General features: G+C 44.3%; 1 protein-coding gene across 2 annotated transcripts in view; it reads left to right on the top strand.

Annotated features, from left to right (window-relative positions):
• The window catches only part of LOC306841230 (C-type mannose receptor 2-like), a 51,885-nt gene extending 33,772 nt beyond the window's left edge, over positions 1-18,113 (top strand). For both annotated transcript variants that reach the window (XM_079371009.1, XM_079371010.1), the window contains 3 exons: positions 290-643; positions 17,556-17,647; positions 17,839-18,113. In XM_079371009.1, the coding sequence (XP_079227135.1) occupies positions 290-643; positions 17,556-17,647; positions 17,839-17,973 (581 nt within the window). In that variant the 3' untranslated portion in view covers positions 17,974-18,113. The remainder of the gene's footprint in view (positions 1-289; positions 644-17,555; positions 17,648-17,838) is intronic.
• Positions 18,114-19,017: the final 904 nt, after the last annotated feature.

The following is a 19,017-nucleotide window of genomic DNA, read 5'->3' as shown; positions in this document are numbered from 1 at the left end:
AGTGACTTTAACAGGGTTATTAGGCAGCGTGAGTAGTAGCAGTTGCATACTAACGGGCTCTGTGCTCCTGATGATGGTTTGAGTGAAAGTGACCACCAGGTGACATAATTAGTGTTTTACCGCAGCTGCGCATGCGCAGACAACATAACATGTCTGAGCATTAATGAAACTTAAAGTTGTTTTCTATTTTAATAAAACACATCAGACACATTTTCTTTTCTTTTTCTTTTCTTGCGTGAGCAAAAGGTCTCAACAATAATTTACTTTTTTTTTCTAACTGTAACTACAGGGACTCAACAGGATCCTGACTTTGTTTATGTCAGTGAGGTAAAGAGTTGGTCCGACGCTCAGAAGCACTGCAGGGAGAACTACACAGTCCTGGCCACTGTGAGGAACTACACTGAGAACAAGAAGGTCCAGAGCTTGATCCCAACAGGAACCCCGGCTTGGATTGGTTTGTACAGAGATCCTGACATTAACTGGTCTAATGGGAGTCTCTCCACATACACATACTGGAATGGCAGTCGAACTCCATTTGGCTCCATGAGTGTGGTTTGTGGAGCTGCACAGTTGCCAAGATCAGGACAATGGACTGTGTCAGACTGTAAAAAGAAATTCCCGTTCGTTTGCTACGGCTCTCCAGGTAAGTTATCAACTGACTTTCATTTAAAGAGATTGCAGCATTAGATGATGATCATTTGTAATTTATTGTAATGAAGCAGTAACTGGACAGCAGTTTCTTCTTTGTTTCTGTTTGACAGTAAAACAGCAGGTGATCAAGATCAGGATGAAGCCAGAGGACTCCACTGTGGATCTGAATGACCCTGCTGTGAAAGCACAGATCCTGGAAAAGGTGAGTCTCCAAACCTTTTTAGAAAACTTTGAATGGTTGTCCAAGTGAGTGATGGGGGAATGTTTTTCTTCATTTGTGTGTTTGACTGTGTTTCTATCCTGTTAGCCTGCCAGGTGAAACTCATTCAAGCTTCCAACAACAATACAGATTGAAGAAAAGATGTAGAAATGGTTTCCCTATGTATCTTTCAATTCCAGGACCGGCTGAAGGAGAATGGACTGAGTGGAGTCACCCTGAAGTGGAGAGAGCAGCCTGATGGGAAAGTTTTCCACAAGGAGAAGAAAATGTCAAAGAAGAAAAGACTGAGCTGTGAAAGTGAACTATAGCTGTACAGTCTGTAATTAGAGATGGGACAGATCTGATCTAATATCATTATCAATAACTCAAGACCTACCTTTTTAGTCTGGCTTTTAACTGAGTCTCATGTTGTCTCATTTAATTAAATCTATTTACATATTATATTACATTTGTCGACACACTTGTGTGGCACATGCTGTGCTATATTTTTTCTATATTATAGATCATATTTTAGTCGTTTTGTTTAACTGGTTTTACTAGTCATTCAAGTTGTGATGTTAATCCTGCATTCAGTTGTGTGTTCATGTATTTTGATTTTCTATGCACAGGTTTGTGAACCTTCAATAAGAATGTTTTGCATTGATTATGTTGTAAATGTTTCCTGGTTATGGATCACATGACCTGTCAGGTGACCTCAGGGGTTTTACATGTGGTGCGTTTGTCTTTTCACTTGTTCATGTCTGATGAAGGGCGAGGGCCAGAAACGTTACATGAGGTAATATTTCCATTAAATTGTATTTAATTCAAGCAGCTGCTGGTGTGCAGACGTTGTCTTTTTTCCTACTAAAATTAAATACTCAGCTATTGGTACATTTAGCAAAAACAGTTATATTTAAATCAAACCTACCGCCATTCACAATTTAACCGGGTTATGATATTTAAAAAAGGAATGATTTGGTGAACGACAAAGAAAGAGTCGCCCTGTTTTCTGTCAATACTTCAAACAAGATAAATGGAGAAAATAAATGATCGCCCTCTTAAATGCAAAATCAAACATTAAACTGTCATGCAAAAGAAAATATTGTCCTCCTTCAAAGAAAAAAAAAAGAAAATGCTAATCCTGGAATTGCATCTCTCCTTTCTGAGGTTAATGTATATTGTACACTGCCCCTGTTCAAATAAATAAATGAAAATGAAATGGAAAAGCTTCCTTAATCCAATTTAGTTCCATATGAAACAGCTCAGAAACTTAAAAACAAACAAAAACATATACTCAAAAAAGTGGGGAAAAAAAGTCCATGAGTTTTGCACCCATCGGTCCAGCAACCTAACTCCCCTCCTTATCCTGGGTGATGCAGGATTCCTTTGTCTTTACGGTCCTCCAAAACCCATGCAGCTCACTCATATGGAGGAGGAAACACCGCACCACACAAAAACAAACACCTTTTCTTTCCCTCTCTCCTCTGCCCCCTTCCCTCTCCAAACCAAACAAAAGACAATCCCCACAAACATTTTCCCCTCTCCCTTTGTTCTCATTAAGCCACGCCCCCTACACACCTGTGTCTCCCCAGCTGACCAGGTCACATGACCAGTCGACTGGTAATCTCAGTTTCCTCTGAATTGAGATTCAAACAAACGTACAAGTCTGAGAGGGCTGTAGGACTTTAAGCTTGTTTTCCGTCCTCGTACCTGTGAGTGGGATTTCACAAAAAGTGCAACTCCGCCTTCTTGTGTTTGCATGATTCACATGATACAAATTCACAAGGGTTTGTGCAATTTTACATTCCACAGAGAGAATATTATCGTCTGTGAAGAGAGTCATTGTGAGGAAAAAAAGAGAGTAACAAAAAAGAGTAACAAATCATCTTTTTGAAAGTCAACATTTCTCTATGACCTGGAGCTCAGGGTGGCTTCAGAAGCTGCCTGTGAAGTTGTCAACATACTTTGTGGAAACACATGTTTTGAAACCATAAAATCTCTCTGGGATTTTAATTATAAGTATCAATGAGTAAAGACTCTTTTTTTGTTCATAAAACCTCAGATCAACAATCACTGTGTGAGGAAGACAGACAGATTGCATAAATATTAGGGGTGGGAAAATCTAAATAACTCAGGGCTTTAACTGTAGCGATTCGTCCGATGATGTAAGTGGTAGTTTAGTCCAGCAAGAAAAATTTTCCTCTATTTTTTTTGACAGGGCTGATGTTTAGGTGGAATTATTCTGACAGGCAAATCCTGAAGGACTGCTGGCACTTCTACCAGAGCACTGTTAAAGAGGCCAGAAGAGGGCTCCTGTCAAACATTATTGAGTCAAATAATGTCACTGCAAGGGCTCTCATTGCTCCTCCTGCATCTGACCCATCTGATCCGGTTCCTTGCTCAGCTGTGTTTGAGTTGTTTGAGCCTGTGTCTCTGAAGGCTTTAGAGGATGTGGTTGGCCAGATTAAGCCATCAGGGTCTCCCTGTGACACTGTCCCGCCTCACTTTTTTAAAGAGGTGTTCCCTAGTATAGGGCAGTCGGTTCTGACCATTATTAACAGCAGTTTGTCTTCTGGTGTTGTCCCCCAAAGTTTTAAACATGCTGTGGTGCAGCCCCTGCTTAAGAAACCTGGCCTTGATCGTAGTGTTTTAGCCAATTACAGACCTATCTCAAAGCTGCCCTTTATTTCAAAGATCCTGGAGAAGGTAGTCCATGCTCAGCTGAAGTCCTTCCTGGATGAGCATGATGTCCTGGAGGTCTTTCAGGCTGGTTTTAAAACACGACATAGCACGGAGTCAGCTTTATTAAAAGTGTTCAATGACATCCTCTTGGCGAATGATTCTGGAGACTATGTGATCCTTTTCCTGCTGGACCTAACTGCAGCATTTGATACTGTGGACCACAAGATCTTAGTGTCTCGGTTGCAGCACCTAGTGGGCATTTGTGGTAGCGTTTAGATCGTATCTTGCAGAAAGAGCAATGTGCGTAAGCCTTGGTGCTTCTGAGTCCCGCTCTGCTCCGCTGTCATATGGGGTCCCACAGGGTTCAATTCTAGGACCCCTGCTTTTCTCGCTGTATCTGCTTCCCCTGGGTTCCATCCTGAGAAAGCATGGTATCTCTTTTTTAATTAATTCAATGTATACTTTATTAATCCCACGAGGGGAAATTCGGTTTACACTCTGTCTAACACACGCATAGGCCGAGATACACACTCATGCACAAACAGGGTTCTAGTGACATGCATTAATGGAGAGGTCTCAGAGTGAGGGGGCTGCCCACAGCGAGCGCTCCAGAGCAGTTTTGGGGTTCGGTGCCTTGCTCAGGGGCACCTCGGCAGTGCTCAGGAAATGGACTGGCACCTCTCCAGCTACCAGACCAGTTTCCGGACTTGGTCCGTGCCGGGACTTGAACCGGCGACTCTCCGGTTCCCAACCCAAGTCCCTACAGACTGAGCTACTGCCGCTGTTATGTCACTGTTATGCTGACGACAGTCAGATTTATGTGCCCCTGAAGAAGAAAGATGCCTTCTGTCTGGATCCACTTCTGTCATGTCTTGAAGACATTAAGTCCTGGATGTCTCTGAACTTTTTAAAATTTAATGAAAACAAAACTAAAGTGATGGTGTTTGGCCCGAGTGGCTCTGTTGAAACCCCCCCCTGTTGACTTGGGCCCTTTGGCACGCTATATGAAGTCGACGGTCTCAAACCTGGGCTTTAAGATGGACAGTGATTTTAGATTGGATCGGCAAATTAGTGCAGCTGTTAAGTCCAGCTTCTTTCACCTAATGCGGCTGGCAAAGGTGAAGCTCTTTCTTTCACACAAGCACTTTGAAACACTAATCCACGCCTTCATTACATCTCGGCTGGATTACTGCAACGCACTTTACTTCGGAGTCAGCCAGTCCTCCCTCACGCGGCTCCAGTTAGTCCAGAACGCTGCTGCTCGCCTCCTAACCGGAGTACGAAAGAGGTAGCACATTACACCCACTCTGGCCTCCCTCCACTGGCTGCCTGTGCACTTTAGAGTTCATTTTAAGATTCTTTTATTTGTTTTTAAATCTGTAAATGATCTCGCCCCACCTTACCTCTCTGAGCTGCTCCATCCCTACGCTCCTGCCCGGTGCCTCAGGTCAGCTGACCAGCTGCTCCTGGAGGTACCCAGGTCTAAGCGGAAGCTCAGAGGGGATAGGGTTTTTCTACTGCCGGTCCCAAACTCTGGAATGATCTCCCACTGCACATAAGACACGCCCCCTCACTGTCCATTTTTAAAACTCATCTTAAAACACATTTTTATTCTTTGGCTTTTAACCCAGCATGAGACTCTGTTCTTGTTTTAGTGTTTTATTGTTTTTATTGTTTTGACCACGTTAGTGTTCTACTTACCGTAAATTCCGGACTATAAGCCGCTACTTTTTTCTCACACTTCGAGCACTGCGGCTTCTACTCCGGTGCGGCTAATGCATGGATTTTTTATGGGGGACAATGAGCTTCTGCCGCAAAAACATTTGACTTCGTCACGTCGGATCTTAATATCAGTCATTTTGCGCTTCATGCACGCACCCTCATGATGGAAAACACACGGAGAAATACATATGATGTAGCTTTCAAGTTAAAGGCGATCGACCTGGCTGTCAAAGAAGCTAACAGAGCTGCTGCACGTTAAGATGACACTGACAGCGACAACAGAGACTGAGGAAGTGAGTAATGAAGTCATTCTGAGGCAGTGAATGGATGGACTTTTTCTTGTGAAATATATTACGGTCATCTTTTTCATCAGCCGTGTTACAGACACCGTCGGCTAGGCTTCGTATTGTAACGGTTCATGTTGTAAAGTCAGTAGTTGATAATGTGTTCATAATTCCGATTATGTGGAGAGTCAGTGAATGCACCAGCGCGAACGTGTTGAGTGGCTGTATGAGAGATCGCTGGGGGAGAGAGTTGGATTGTTACGGCAAGTTATGTGTTGCTCTCTGCTGTAAACAGCGTGGTCACGGCCGACAGTGATCGGGTTATTAAAAGTTATTATTTGAACGCTCTCGTCGTCCTTTAACGTCCGTACGGACGCTACAGTATTTGCGGATGTTACCGGTAGCCTAGGTCTGTGTAAATAGCTCTTGTTATAGCGTGGACACCTGCGGCTTATAAACAAGTGCGGCTTATATATGTACAAATACATTTATTTACTTATTTTTAGCCGCTGCGGCTTATATCCAGGTGCGCTTAATAGTACGGAATTTACGGTATGTTTTACGTTTGTGCTCTTCATGTATGTACAGCACTTTGTCACAGCTAGGGCTGTTTAAAGTGCTTTATAAATAAAGTTGAGTTGAGTTGAGTTGAGACAGCCTGGTGGAAATGTTAATGCAGAGATATTTAATATTGGATTTATTTTGAAACATATTTAAGTATTTGTTTAGAAAGGGGGAACCATCAGGTACAGGTTCTGGGGGTCTCCTTCAGAATTTTATAGTAACAAAGATTTCTTTCCCTGCATTGTGCTCGATATTATGCACCAATTTATGTTCTTATGATTTTATCTTTTGTGTCTCTTCTGTAATATCTTTTGGTGTTCAGACACATTATCACATCAATGTTGTTTATGATCATTTTTATACTTTTTATGTTCTGTGTGGATTGTTGGTTGGATGTATTGCCCTCTCACAGTGAGAAGAAAGACAGCACTGAACCTGAGCTGAGTCATCATTTGACTGTCTGAGATGTTCATTTGCATGATGACCATGGTCATGTGATCATTATTAAAAACAGCGATGGTTAGAAAACAACCTCAAGCTCATACAGATTTTGAGGACATTATGTATTTAGGATTATTCCAATGACTTTCAGATCATGTAAAAACATGTACTTGTCTACAGATCCATTTTTATTTAATTGTCTTTATTCTCTAAAAACACAGTCCAGTTAAACCTCAGACTTGGATCATGTTGTTCTACTTACACGGTCATTTGAATTTCTCCTGACTCGATGAAGGGGACATTACTTTGTCAACCATTTCAAAGTTAAATTCATGCAAATGTTGAAGCCAGAACGATGACTCTGTTTTTGTTTACAGGAAGCAGAGTTTAAATACAGCACACAAACAACCCCTTACATTAGACTAACTTTAATTCCCTTGTTTCTTATCAAAACCTTTTTTATATGCTTGAGTGAGAGGCGACGACACATGTCCAGTATGATAATGAAGCACATTCACAAAATTGTCAAAGTTGACCAAAGTGCTATAAAACCCATGAAAACTGAAACATGAAAATAAAACAAATGAGAGCAAAGATTAAATCAATAAACAGAAAGATTTAAAATATTTTCAAAAAAGAGGGAGAAGGATGGTCAAGGTACATGATGTTTTTCTTTTGCTTACTTCTGCTCCATAAGGACCAAACCAAACAAGGCATATTAAGATCATAATTCATGTACAACAACTTCCTAACTCACTATCATTAAACAATAATAAGAAGGGCAAAATCTTGGTCAATGTCCCATTAGCTGTAACATATGTTCTTGTGGAATAAGGTAATTATAAGCAGTCAGGATGCTACTAATTAGCATGCTTGTTAGCAAGTATTAGTGGTGAGTATTGTAATTAAAGGTGTTAACAAAAATGTTATTTATAAACTTTATAAACTGTCGCCCCGTTCCCGTCACTTTCTCCCGCCTCTCAAGAGTTGAGGTGCACACTGGTTGTCATGTGGTATGGTTAAGATCATGGTGACCACACTGAAGCTTCAGTGTTTAGCCAACTGTGTTTTTATCTTGAAACATTTCTGCCTTCTAATCATTTCCATCGCTGCAACACCTGTTGGTTTGACCTGATAACTGATCTCATATCTGGTAAAGCCAGCACTTCAACATAGCATGCTTCCTTAATGTTTGATCATACAGTAAGGTCACTTTATCATTTCCTTAAGTAGATATATTACTGATCAATCCTTTAATGTTAAAATAAAGTTGATATATTTCAGCATGTTGCAACGCTGAGGAAAGTATGCAGAACAAGTATCTATAAATCAGGTTCTGACTTTACAATCCTTTAATGTTGATTCGTTCGTGCAGATGGGATAAGGAGCTGGTGTTGAATATCTTTAGATTTGCATGATAGATAGATAGATAGATAGATAGATAGATAGATAGATAGATAGATAGATAGATAGATAGATAGATAGATAGATAGATAGATAGATACTTTATTGATCCCGAGGGAAATTCAAAGCATCCAGTAGCAGTATACAGACAGGCAGGACACAAGGCATTAGTTACAATACACACCCGCTGTCCCCCCTCCCCTCTGTATACAATAAGGATAGGATATAACTTTATTGATCCCCAATGGGGAAATTCGGGCGTTACAGCAGCAGCAGCAGTGCAGAATCAAAAACAAAAGTCAAAATCGAATAAAAAAGTAACAACATAAGCATAAATACAATCCAGGTAGTAAGGGGGGGATATATACAGAGGACTATAGCACGGTGGACTCAGCAGGGCAATGGAAAAGATATTAATAATACTGTGCAGTGAATGGCATGTTAAAGTGACCAGTGAAAGAATTTAAAGTGGCATTGTGATCAGAGGGTTATGTAAACAGTATTGACTGTTATAAGCATAATAAATATAGTGCAGTTTGACTGGAGTATAGATATATAGTTATAATAATATAAGAGTGTATTGTAATAATGTAATATATAATATAGATAGTATAGTATAGATATAATATAATAATAAAGGTAACATAAAAACATTCTAATAATATTGTATACTATATATAAAGAGAATATATATAAATAAATACAGGCTAGCTCCTGCTGTTGTACAGCCTGATTGCTGTGGGGACGAATGAGCGTCTGAAGCGTTCTGTTTTGCTCCTGGGGGGGAGGAGGCGTTGGCTGAAGGAGCTGCTCATCTCCCACAGCTCGTCATGGAGAGGGTGAGAGGAGTTATCCAGGATGGATATGATTTTGTCCTTCATCCTCCTCTCAGCCACTGTCTCCAGAGTCTCCAGTTCCAGACCAACGACAGAGCGGGCCTTCTTAACCAGTTTATTAATCCTGTTTGCCTCACCAGCCTTGATGCCCCCCCACCAGCACACCACAGCAAAGAAGAGTGTGCTGGCCACCACAGACTGGTAGAAGGCCTTGAGGAGTCTGTCGCAGACACTGAAAGACCTGAGTCTCCTCAGGAAGAACAGCCTGCTCTGTCCTTTCCTGAAGATGGCTTCAGTGTTATGGGACCAGTCCAGCTTGTTGTTAATGTGAACCCCAAGGTACTTGTAGGAGTCCACCCTCTCCACTTCCTCCCCCTGAATGATGACTGGGGCAGGGGGGCACCTCTTCCTCCTGTAGTCCACTACCACCTCCTTTGTTTTGGCGATGTTGAGCTTCAGATGGTTGTTGTTGCACCATGTGACGAAGCTCTCGATCAGACCTCTGTACTCGTCCTCGTTGCCATCAGTGATGCGGCCCACGATGGAGGAGTCGTCAGAAAACTTTTGGAGGTGGCAGGAACCAGAGTTAAACCTGAAGTCTGAGGTGAAGAGAGTGAACAGAAAGGGTGCCAGAACAGTTCCTTGGGGTACTCCAGTGTTGCTCATCACCACATCAGAGACACAGCCGTCCACTCGGACGTACTGTGGTCGGCCAGTGAGGTAGTTGTAGATCCAGGCTGTGGTGTCAGGGTGCAGATGAATATCCAGCAGTTTTTCCCTCAGGAGGCCGGGCTGGATGGTATTAAAAGCACTGGAGAAGTCAAAGAACATGACTCTCACAGTGCTTCCCTGCTTCTCCAGGTGTGACAGGGCTTTATGGGTCAGGAAGATGATGGCATCCTCCACGCCGATGAGCCGCTGGTAAGCAAACTGCAGTGGATCTATGAAAGCAGTGAGCAGGGTCTTTAGCTGCTGGAGAACCAGCCTCTCAAATGTCTTCATGACATGTGACGTGAGTGCCACAGGCCTGTAGTCATTAAGAGAGCTGGGACGACCAGTCTTAGGAACTGGTACAATGCAGGAGGTCTTCCACAGGTCAGGCACCAACATCAGCCTGAGGGAGAGGTTGAAGAGGTGCCGAAAGATTCCTGCGAGCTGCCTAGCACACACCTTGAGGATCCTGGGGCTGATGTTGTCTGGTCCACTGGCTTTTGTTATGCAGAGCTTGGAGAACTGTCGTTGTACCTGGCTCGTAGTGAGAGTGAGAGTGGGGGGAGGGTGTGGGGGACTGTTCTTTGTTTCCGGAAGTAGGGAGCTGGGGGGTGGGGGGGGTGGAGTGGGACTGTCCTTTGAAGCTGCTGCTGGGGCAGGGCTGTCCTTTGAAGCAGCTGGTGAGAAGCTGAGAGAGGGGAAGGTAGTACGGTCGTTGATGGGGGGGCAAGCCGAGTCACCAACAGAGGTGCGAATGGCAGTTGGAGTGATGGTTGAAGACCTAGACCCACTGTCTGAGCTCACCGGGGTGGGGGTTGAGTCAAACCTATTGAAAAATAGGTTCAGCTCAGCAGCAAAAACTGGGTCTCCTTCAGCTTTGGTCACAGGCTTGCTGTAACCAGTCATCTGCTTCATGCCATTCCACACCTCCTTTGAGTTGTTCTGGCCCATCTTGGCCTCAATCTTCTCCTTGTAGCTGTTCTTGGCCTCCCTCAGCTTCTTCTTTAGAATCTTTTGGACAGCCCTGAGCTCCTCCCGGTCTTTAGCCATGAATGCCCTCTTCTTGCTGTTAAGAAGGCCTTTGATGTCTTTGTTGATCCATGGTTTGTTGTTGGAGAAGCAGCGAACCTTCTTAGTAGGGACTATGGTATCCTCACAAAACCGGATGTAATCTGTAATGCAGTGAGTGAGTCCTTCAATGTCATCACCGTGTTCCTCCTGAAACAATTCCCAGTCTGTGACATTAAAACACTCCTGCAGGGCCTCCTCAGAGTCTTTAGACCAAACCTTCACAGTCATCTTTCTGGCCACCTGTTGTTTCACCAGGGGCCTGTAGGTGGTATCAAGGTGGATGAGGTTGTGGTCTGATTCCCCGAGGGGTGGGAGGGAAGAAGAGCTGTATGCTCCCTTCACGTTGGCATACAGCAGGTCTATGGTTTTATTCCCTCTTGTAGCGCAGTTTACATACTGTTTAAAGTTCGTCAGTACAGAGGAGAGAGTGACATGATTAAAGTCCCCGCTGATCAGTATGAGGGCACTGGGATGCTGTGTTTGTAGCCCCGCGATCACAGTGTGTATGACGTCACTCGCGCTCGCAGCTACAGCTGATGGTGGGATGTAGACAGCAACAATGATGGCATATGAGAACTCACGTGGTAGATAATACGGGCGTAATCCTACCGCTAAAAGTTCAGCGTCGGGAGTGCAGACCCGTTCCTTCACAGTTATATGCCTGGGATTACACCATTTAGAGTTAACAAAGACAGCAAGGCCTCCTCCTCTCTTCTTACCGCTCTGTCTCCCCCGGTCCGCTCGTACCAGCGTGAAGCCGGCCAGGTCGATGAGACTGTCCGGTATATTCCCATGTAGCCATGTCTCCGTGAAGCAAAGCAGGCTGCTCTCCCTGTAGACCCGCTGGCTGTTTATTAAAGCTGTGAGTTCGTCCGCTTTGTTTGCGAGTGACCGGACATTCCCCATAATGATCGACGGCAGAAAAGGTTTAAATTTACGGACTCTCTCGATCCTCTCTCTTCTCCTCTCCTTGACTTTAGTGCCGGCTTTCCTCCCCCGGCGTACCCCTCTCCATAAGTCCTCAGGGATGCGTGAGGTTGGGACACCGGCTCCATGCCTGAGGCGCAGTAGTTCCTCACGACTGTACGTGATCATTCCGGCAAGAAGAGAAAAAAGTCCCGAAAAAAGTACCGTACTTCACTTAGTGATGCTGCAACTAAAACGCTGCAGTAGTGCAGGCAATATGCCCAAAAATAATACAAAAAATAACAACAATAATAACAGTTGATAATAATAATAATAATCCCCCAAACAAGATTTAGCAGCCCCTATGTGACTAAGAATAAACATAATTATATGTTAAACCTGTGCAGTTAGCATTAGCAATTAGACTTAAAACTTATATAGCATAATGTACATAACCTGTGAGGAGAGAAAAACATGTGTTGGTTAAAAGAGACCTGTAAACAGTTAAGGGACCTTAGAAACAAAGTGCTGGCCTTCTAGAAACTAGTTACATGTGCATGTACAGGTGTTTGAGATAGTGCCAGAGGTGTGAGTACAGTCGTTAAACAGTCAATGCAGGGATGTAAATTGGCTCACCAATATAAAGGAGCAGTGATTAGCATTAAGTGTCCAAGACAATATGGTGAAACCAGGAGTGATTATCATCATTAAAGTACCCAACTATTGAGGAGCAGATTAGCATTAGTGTTGAAGACAATAGAGTGAAACTTGACCTAATTAGGGTGATCATGTCAACCATTACATATGTAGCATAACACAACAGTAGGATGAAACAAGACATGATTAGGGTGATTATCTTTAAAGTGACCAGTGCTCAGTAAGGTGACTATCAATATGCATTAAAGTGTCCAACTGGGGGCTGACTCTGAGGTCAGCAGTGCAGATGAGGAATGAGAAAAAGTGAAAAAAAGAGTCCAGGGTTCACCGTGTGCTTCTTCCCTGCCGTGACAGTGAAGTGTTGTACAGTCTTATGGCCAGGGGGACAAAAGAGTTCTTGAGCCTGTCCGTGGAGCACGACTGTGACAGCAGTCTGTCACTGAACATGCTCCTCTGACCGGTGAAGGTGCTGTGCAGAGGGTGGTGTGTGTTGTCCATGATGGAGAGCATTTTGTCCAGAGACCTCTCTACCACTGTCACCAGTGAGTCCAGCTCTGTGCCCACCACAGAGCCGGCCCTCCTCACCAGTCTGTCCAGGCGTGCTGCGTCCCTCTTCTTGTAGCTTCCTCCCCAGCACACCACTGCGTAGAAGAGGACGCTGGACACCACAGACTGGTAGAACATCTGCAGCAGCTTTTTGCAGATGTTGAAGGACCCCAGCCTTCTCAGGAAGTACAGGCGGCTCTGTCCCTTCCTGCAGGTAGTGTCCATGTTAGGCGACCAGTCCAGCTTGTCATGCAGCTGCAGCCCCAGGTACCCGTAGGTCCTGACCACCTCCACGTCGACCCCCCCGATGGAAACAGGTTCTAGATGTGGTTTGTTCCTTCGGAAGTCCACCACCATCTCCTTGGTCTTGGAGGTGTTTAGCTGCAGATGGTTGTCACTGCACCACGTCACAAAGTCCTCGATCAGGCTCCTGTACTCCTCCTCCTGTCCATCCCTGACACAACCAACTATCGCAGTGTCGTCCAAGTATTTCTGCATGTGGCAGAGCTCAGAGTTATACTGGAAGTCGGAGGTGTACAGGGTGAACAGGACAGGGGAGAGCACGGTCCCCTGTGGTGCTCCAGTGCTGCTGACCACAGTGTCAGATGTGCAGTCCTTCAGTCTGACGTACTGTGGTTTCTCTGTGAGGTAGTCCGTGACCCACCTCACCAGGTGCGAGTCCACCCTCATCTCGGTCAGCTTGTCTCTCAGTAGGAGGGGATGGATGGTGTCGAAAGCGCTTGAGAAATCAAAGAACATGATTCTCATCACGCTGCTCCCTTTGTCCAGATGAGAGTAAGCCCTGTGTAGCAGATAGAGGATGGCATCGTCCACGCCCACCTTTGCCTGGTATGCAAACTGCAGGGGATCCTGTGTGTGTTGGACCTGGGGTCTGAGGTGTTGGAGCAGCAGCCGTTCGAAGGTCTTCATAACGTGGGATGTCAGAGCGATTGGTCTGAAGTCGCCTGGCTCACTGGGGTTTTTCTTCTTGGGGACAGGGGTGAGGCACGAGGTCTTCCAGAGCACAGGAACCTTCCCGAGCCGCAGGCTCATGTTGAAGATGTGCTGAAGTGGCTCCCCCAGCTCAGCAGAGCAGGCCTTTAGCATCCTGGGACACACCTTGTCCGGGCCTGCTGCCTTCCTGGGGCGGAGTCTCTTCAGCTCCTTGCTCACCTGGTCTCTGGTGATGGTGGGGGGGGGGGGGATGGATTGTCACTGGAGGTTGTGTCTGTCCTGGTGGAGGTGTTGGGGGGAGTGAGAGGGGGGGAGGGGGTGTGTAGAGGGGTGCTGGGGGGACAGGCACTGGCTGCAGCGACGGGGCTGTCGAACCTGTTAAAAAAGAAGTTGAGCTGGTTTGCTCTCTCAGGGTCCCCGTCTTCTGCATTGTTATTTTTCTTTTTGCAGCCTGTGATGGTCTTCATGCCCTCCCAGACCTCCCTCATGTTGTTCTGCTGCAGCTTCTGTTCTACTTTCCTTCTGTACTCCTCCTTTGCCTCTCGGAGTCTGACCTTGAGTTCCCCCTGCACACGCTTCAGCTCTGCCTGGTCTCCCTCCTTGAATGCCCTTTTCTTCCTGTTAAGGATCTCCTTGACATCGCTGGTGATCCAGGGCTTGTTATTCGGGAAGCAGCGCACAGTTTTAGTGGGAACCACAACGTCCATACAGAAGTTCATGTAGTCAGTTGTGCAGTGTGTGACCCCCTCAGTGTCATCACCATGGGTCTCTTGCAGGGCACTCCAGTCAGTGGTCTCAAAACAGTCTCTGTGAGTGTCCTCTGCCTCAGGAGACCACTTTCTGAAGGTGCGAGTAGTTATTGGTTGTCTCTGGATCATAGTTTTGTACTGTGGCTTGAGTAGGACCAGGTTGTGGTCGGACTTACCCAGAGGTGGTAACGGGGTGGCAGTGTAGGCGTCCTTCACGTTTGCATACAGGAGGTCTATTGTCCTGTTCTTCCTGGTGGGACAGCTTACAAACTGGTGAAAGTCCGGTAGTGTGGAGTTCAAAGTAACATGGTTAAAGTCCCCTGAGATGGCAATGAAAGCATCAGGGTGCAGCGTTTGTAATCTTGAGGTGGTCGCGTGGATGACGTCACACGCAGTCTCGGCGTGCGCACGGGGTGGAACGTAAACAGCAACCACGATCACGTGAGAGAATTCCCTCGGCATGTAGTAAGGACGGAGACCCACCGCCAGCAGCTCGATGTCTTTGCTGCACGTTGTCTCCTTCACCGTAATATGTCCATGGTGGCACCATCTGTTGTTAATAAACAGCGCGAGTCCTCCTACTTTCCGTTTGCCGCTGCGTTTCGTGTCTCTGTCCGCTCTCACTGTAGTAAAGCCCGGTAGATCCACATTAGCGTCCGGGGTGTTTTGAGTCAGCCAGGTTTCTGTGAGGCACATTAAACTGCACTCTCTAAATGTCCGGTTGTTCCTCACAAGAGCAGCCAGCTCGTCTGTCTTGTTGGTTAGACAGTTTACGTTCCCTATAACTATCACCGAACCAAGGGCTTGTACCTCCATCGCTTAGCCGCCAGCTTAGCCCTTACCAGAGCCCCGGCTCGACAGCCTCTGTACCGCCGCCTCAGCTCCTCTGGTATCGGGTGAACGATGCCGGCTTGTCCTGCTGACCGGAGCTAGAGCAGCGTTTCCCTTGAATAAAAAAGTTTTCCGCTGCTATTTCCACGAAAGCACGAAAAAGTATCCATAGGATACATAAAGTTATACACTGAAGGTGTACTATAAAAACTATATAGTATAGTACTATAAAAACTATAAAAGTAGAAGTTGGCACAGAGCCACAACAAACAAAAAACATATCAGACGAGTACGACAGGGACGGAGCTACTGAATGTGCGGCCACTCACGTCGGCGCAGAGGTGAGAAGTGTCTCTGATTAGTAGAGAGTCTTGTTGGTCCTATTCAGTCCACAGAGCACCAAGATGAAGGATAAGTTCTTGCTGGGTCTCTTGTGTCTCTCAGGTCAGTAAACTCTGTTTAATTATACCTGCTTAATATGTTACAATCCACAATGTCTTCAGTAATTAAGTATATTAAGAGGTGGTCTTTATAATTACATTGGCTGGTCTGAAAAACAAGTTAAACAGAAATTCTATTAAAAGCAAAATCAATTGATGAGAGAGCTACAGTAAGACTTGGCCATGAAGCAAAAGGCCTTACAGTTCTGTTTAAAATCAAAGTTTGACAGTACACTGAGGCCACGCCCTTTTGTGTAGAATCATGCAGAGCACAATGGGAGATCTTAAACATGTCTAGAATAGACTGATGCTGAGTTTACAATGATCTGATGAACATGGTGTCAAGATGCATCTTCAAATAGGAACCCAGTAATTATTTAAACATTCAAAAAGGATGGCAGACTTCCCGTTGTGTTTTGAATAATGGTGCCAGGGGATCTTATATACATCCTGACATGTTTTATGTGCATTCAAATTGTTATGCATATAGTTGAAATGTCAAAAGGGATCCCTTTTAGAAAGGTCAAAAGAGAAGCGACGAGACATGAAGGTTTGTCCACACGTCATTTAAAGAAAAAAGGTGAAGAGCACAAGCTGAGGTCTTCAACTTGTCTAGAATACACTGACACTGAGTTTACGATGATTGGATAAATGCCCTCAGACAAGATTGTTCAGTCACCTGTAAAATGTAAATCTGAGTCATTTTTCTTTTATTCGAAATAATATGGCATGCTTCCTGTAATGTTTTGACAATGGGTGTGAGAAGATTTATGTAAATTATTAAGGATTAAACTGTCATGCATGTAAGATAAAAACTCATCTATGAGAAGGCCTTTTTGAATAATTCAAGGGGTGCCGCCGAGCCTTTAAGCCACGCCCACTCATTTAAATATCAAATGTCTGACTTCACCACCAGGATTATGTTTAATAAAATAGACAGACATTGATGCAACTTAACGACCCACTTTAGTGAGCCAGACATGTCGAAAAAGGCAAAAACACAGTTGAATCTTGTTGACAACTGTATCTCCACATAAACAGAAACTTTGTACATGAATAGTTGTGTTAAAGCAGCTTTTTATCATTAATGTTGTAGGTGCAGCAGAGCACCTGTTTAATTACTGCTTACTGTATGTTCTTCTCACAGGCTGGAACATCTCCTCATGCCTTCCCTTTCAGTACCACTATGTAGCTGAGCCTATGACTTGGACTGAAGCTCAGACCCACTGCAGACAGAAGTACACAGACCTGGCCACTGTTGAAAACTATGAAGAAGTAAAACAACTGAAATCCACAGTTCCATCTCTGCTCAGTGATCATTCTGTCTGGATCGGTCTGTACAGTAAAATCCAGTGGAAATGGTCAGACAGCTACACAGGGAGTGGGGCTGATTACAGGAACTGGAAACCTGGAACAGAACCCGACTTTTGGGGACGTCAATATTGTGCATTCATTGGTGCTGATGGAACATTTAGGGATATTTCCTGCTCTTCTATACATCCATTTATCTGTTACACAGGTAAGAGAGAGAGAAAAAGGGGCACGTCCAGACTTTTTTGCTTTGATCAAGAGCTTTGTACCAACAGGAACCTGGGCTTGGATTGGTTTGTACAGAGATCCTGACATTAACTGGTCTAATGGGAGTCTCTCCAAGTACACATACTGGAAAACAAGTTCATCTCCTTTACGCTCCATGAGTGTGGCTTGTGGAGCTGCGCTGTTGCCAAAAGTAGGAGATTGGATTCTGTCAGACTGCAAAACTAAATACCCGTTCATTTGCTACAGCTCAGGTAAGTGATGAACTGACTTTCACTTAAAGAGTTCGTAGCATTAGATGATTATTTGTAATTTATTGTAATGAAGCAGTAACTGGACAGTTCAGTTTCTTCTTTGTTTCTGTGTGACAGTAAAACGGCAGGTGATGAAGATCAGGATGAAGCCAGAGGACTCCACTGTGGATCTGAATGACCCTGCTGTGAAAGCACAGATCCTGAAAAAGGTGAGTCTCCAAACCTTTTTAGAAAACTTTGAATGCTTGTCCAAGTGAGTGATGGGGGAATGTTTTTCTTCATTTGTGTGTTTGACTGTGTTTCTATCCTGTTAGCCTGCCAGGTGAAACTCATTCAAGCTTCCAACAACAATACAGATTGAAGAAAAGGTTTAGAAATGGTTTCCCTTTGTGTCTTTCAGTTCCAGGACCGGCTGAAGGAGAATGGACTGAGTGGAGTCACCCTGAAGTGGAGAGAGCAGCCTGATGGGAAAGTTTTCCACAAGGAGAAGAAAATGTCAAAGAAGAAAAGACTGAGCTGTGAAAGTGAACTATAGCTGTACAGTCTGTAATTAGAGATGGGACAGATCTGATTTAATATCAGAATCAATAACTCAAGACCTACCTTTTTAGTCTGGCTTTTAACTGAGTCTCATGTTGTCTCATTCAGTTAAATCTATTTACATATTATCTGACATTTATCTACACAGTTGTGTGGCACATGCTGTGCTATATTTTTTCTATATTATAGATCATATCGTTGTCTTTTTGTTTTACTGGTTTTACTAGTCATTCAATTTGTGATGTTAGTCCTACAGTCAGTTGTGTGTTCATGTACTTTGATTATCTATGCACAGGTTTGTGAACCTTCAATAAGAATGTTTTGCATTGATTATGTTGTAAATGTTTCCTGGTTATGGATCACATGACCTGTCAGGTGACCTCAGGGGTTTTACATGTGGTGCGTTTGTCTTTTCACTTGTTCATGTCTGATGAAGGGCGAGGGCCAGAAACGTTACATGAGGTGATATTTCCATTAAATTGTACTTCATTCAAGCAGCTGCTGGTGTGCAGACGTTGTCTTTTTTCCTACTAAAATTAAATACTCAGCTATTGGTACATTTAGCAAAAACAGTTATATTTAAATCAAACCTACCGCCATTCACAATTCAGCCGGGTTATGATATTTAAAAAAGGAATGATTTGGTGAACGAAAAATAAAGAGTCGCCCTGTTTTCTGTCAATACTTCAAACAAGATAAATGGAGAAAAGCTGATTTCCTCGGTCCTCTCTCCTCGGCTTCGTTTCCTCCGTGCATCTCTGGTGGGCGGGACTAAGATGCAAGTGGAGGAGACAACTCGGAGGACACTCGGTGCAAATAAGGGAACTGAGATTGGGCCAGAGTAATTCCACCTAAAGATCAGCCCTGTCAAAAAAAATAGAGGAAGATTTTTATTGCTGGACGAAACTACCACTTACATCATCGGACGAATCGTTACAGTTAAAGCCCCGAGTTATTTAGATTTTTTTTTTTTTATCAAGTCCCACCCCTAATATTTATGCAATCTGTCTGTCTTCCTCACACAGTGATTGTTGATCTG

Source organism: Symphodus melops, assembly GCF_947650265.1.
Source record: "Symphodus melops genome assembly, chromosome: 20".
In the NCBI taxonomy this organism is placed as follows: domain Eukaryota; kingdom Metazoa; phylum Chordata; class Actinopteri; order Labriformes; family Labridae; genus Symphodus; species Symphodus melops.
This window is presented reverse-complemented; position numbering and strand designations above follow the sequence as displayed.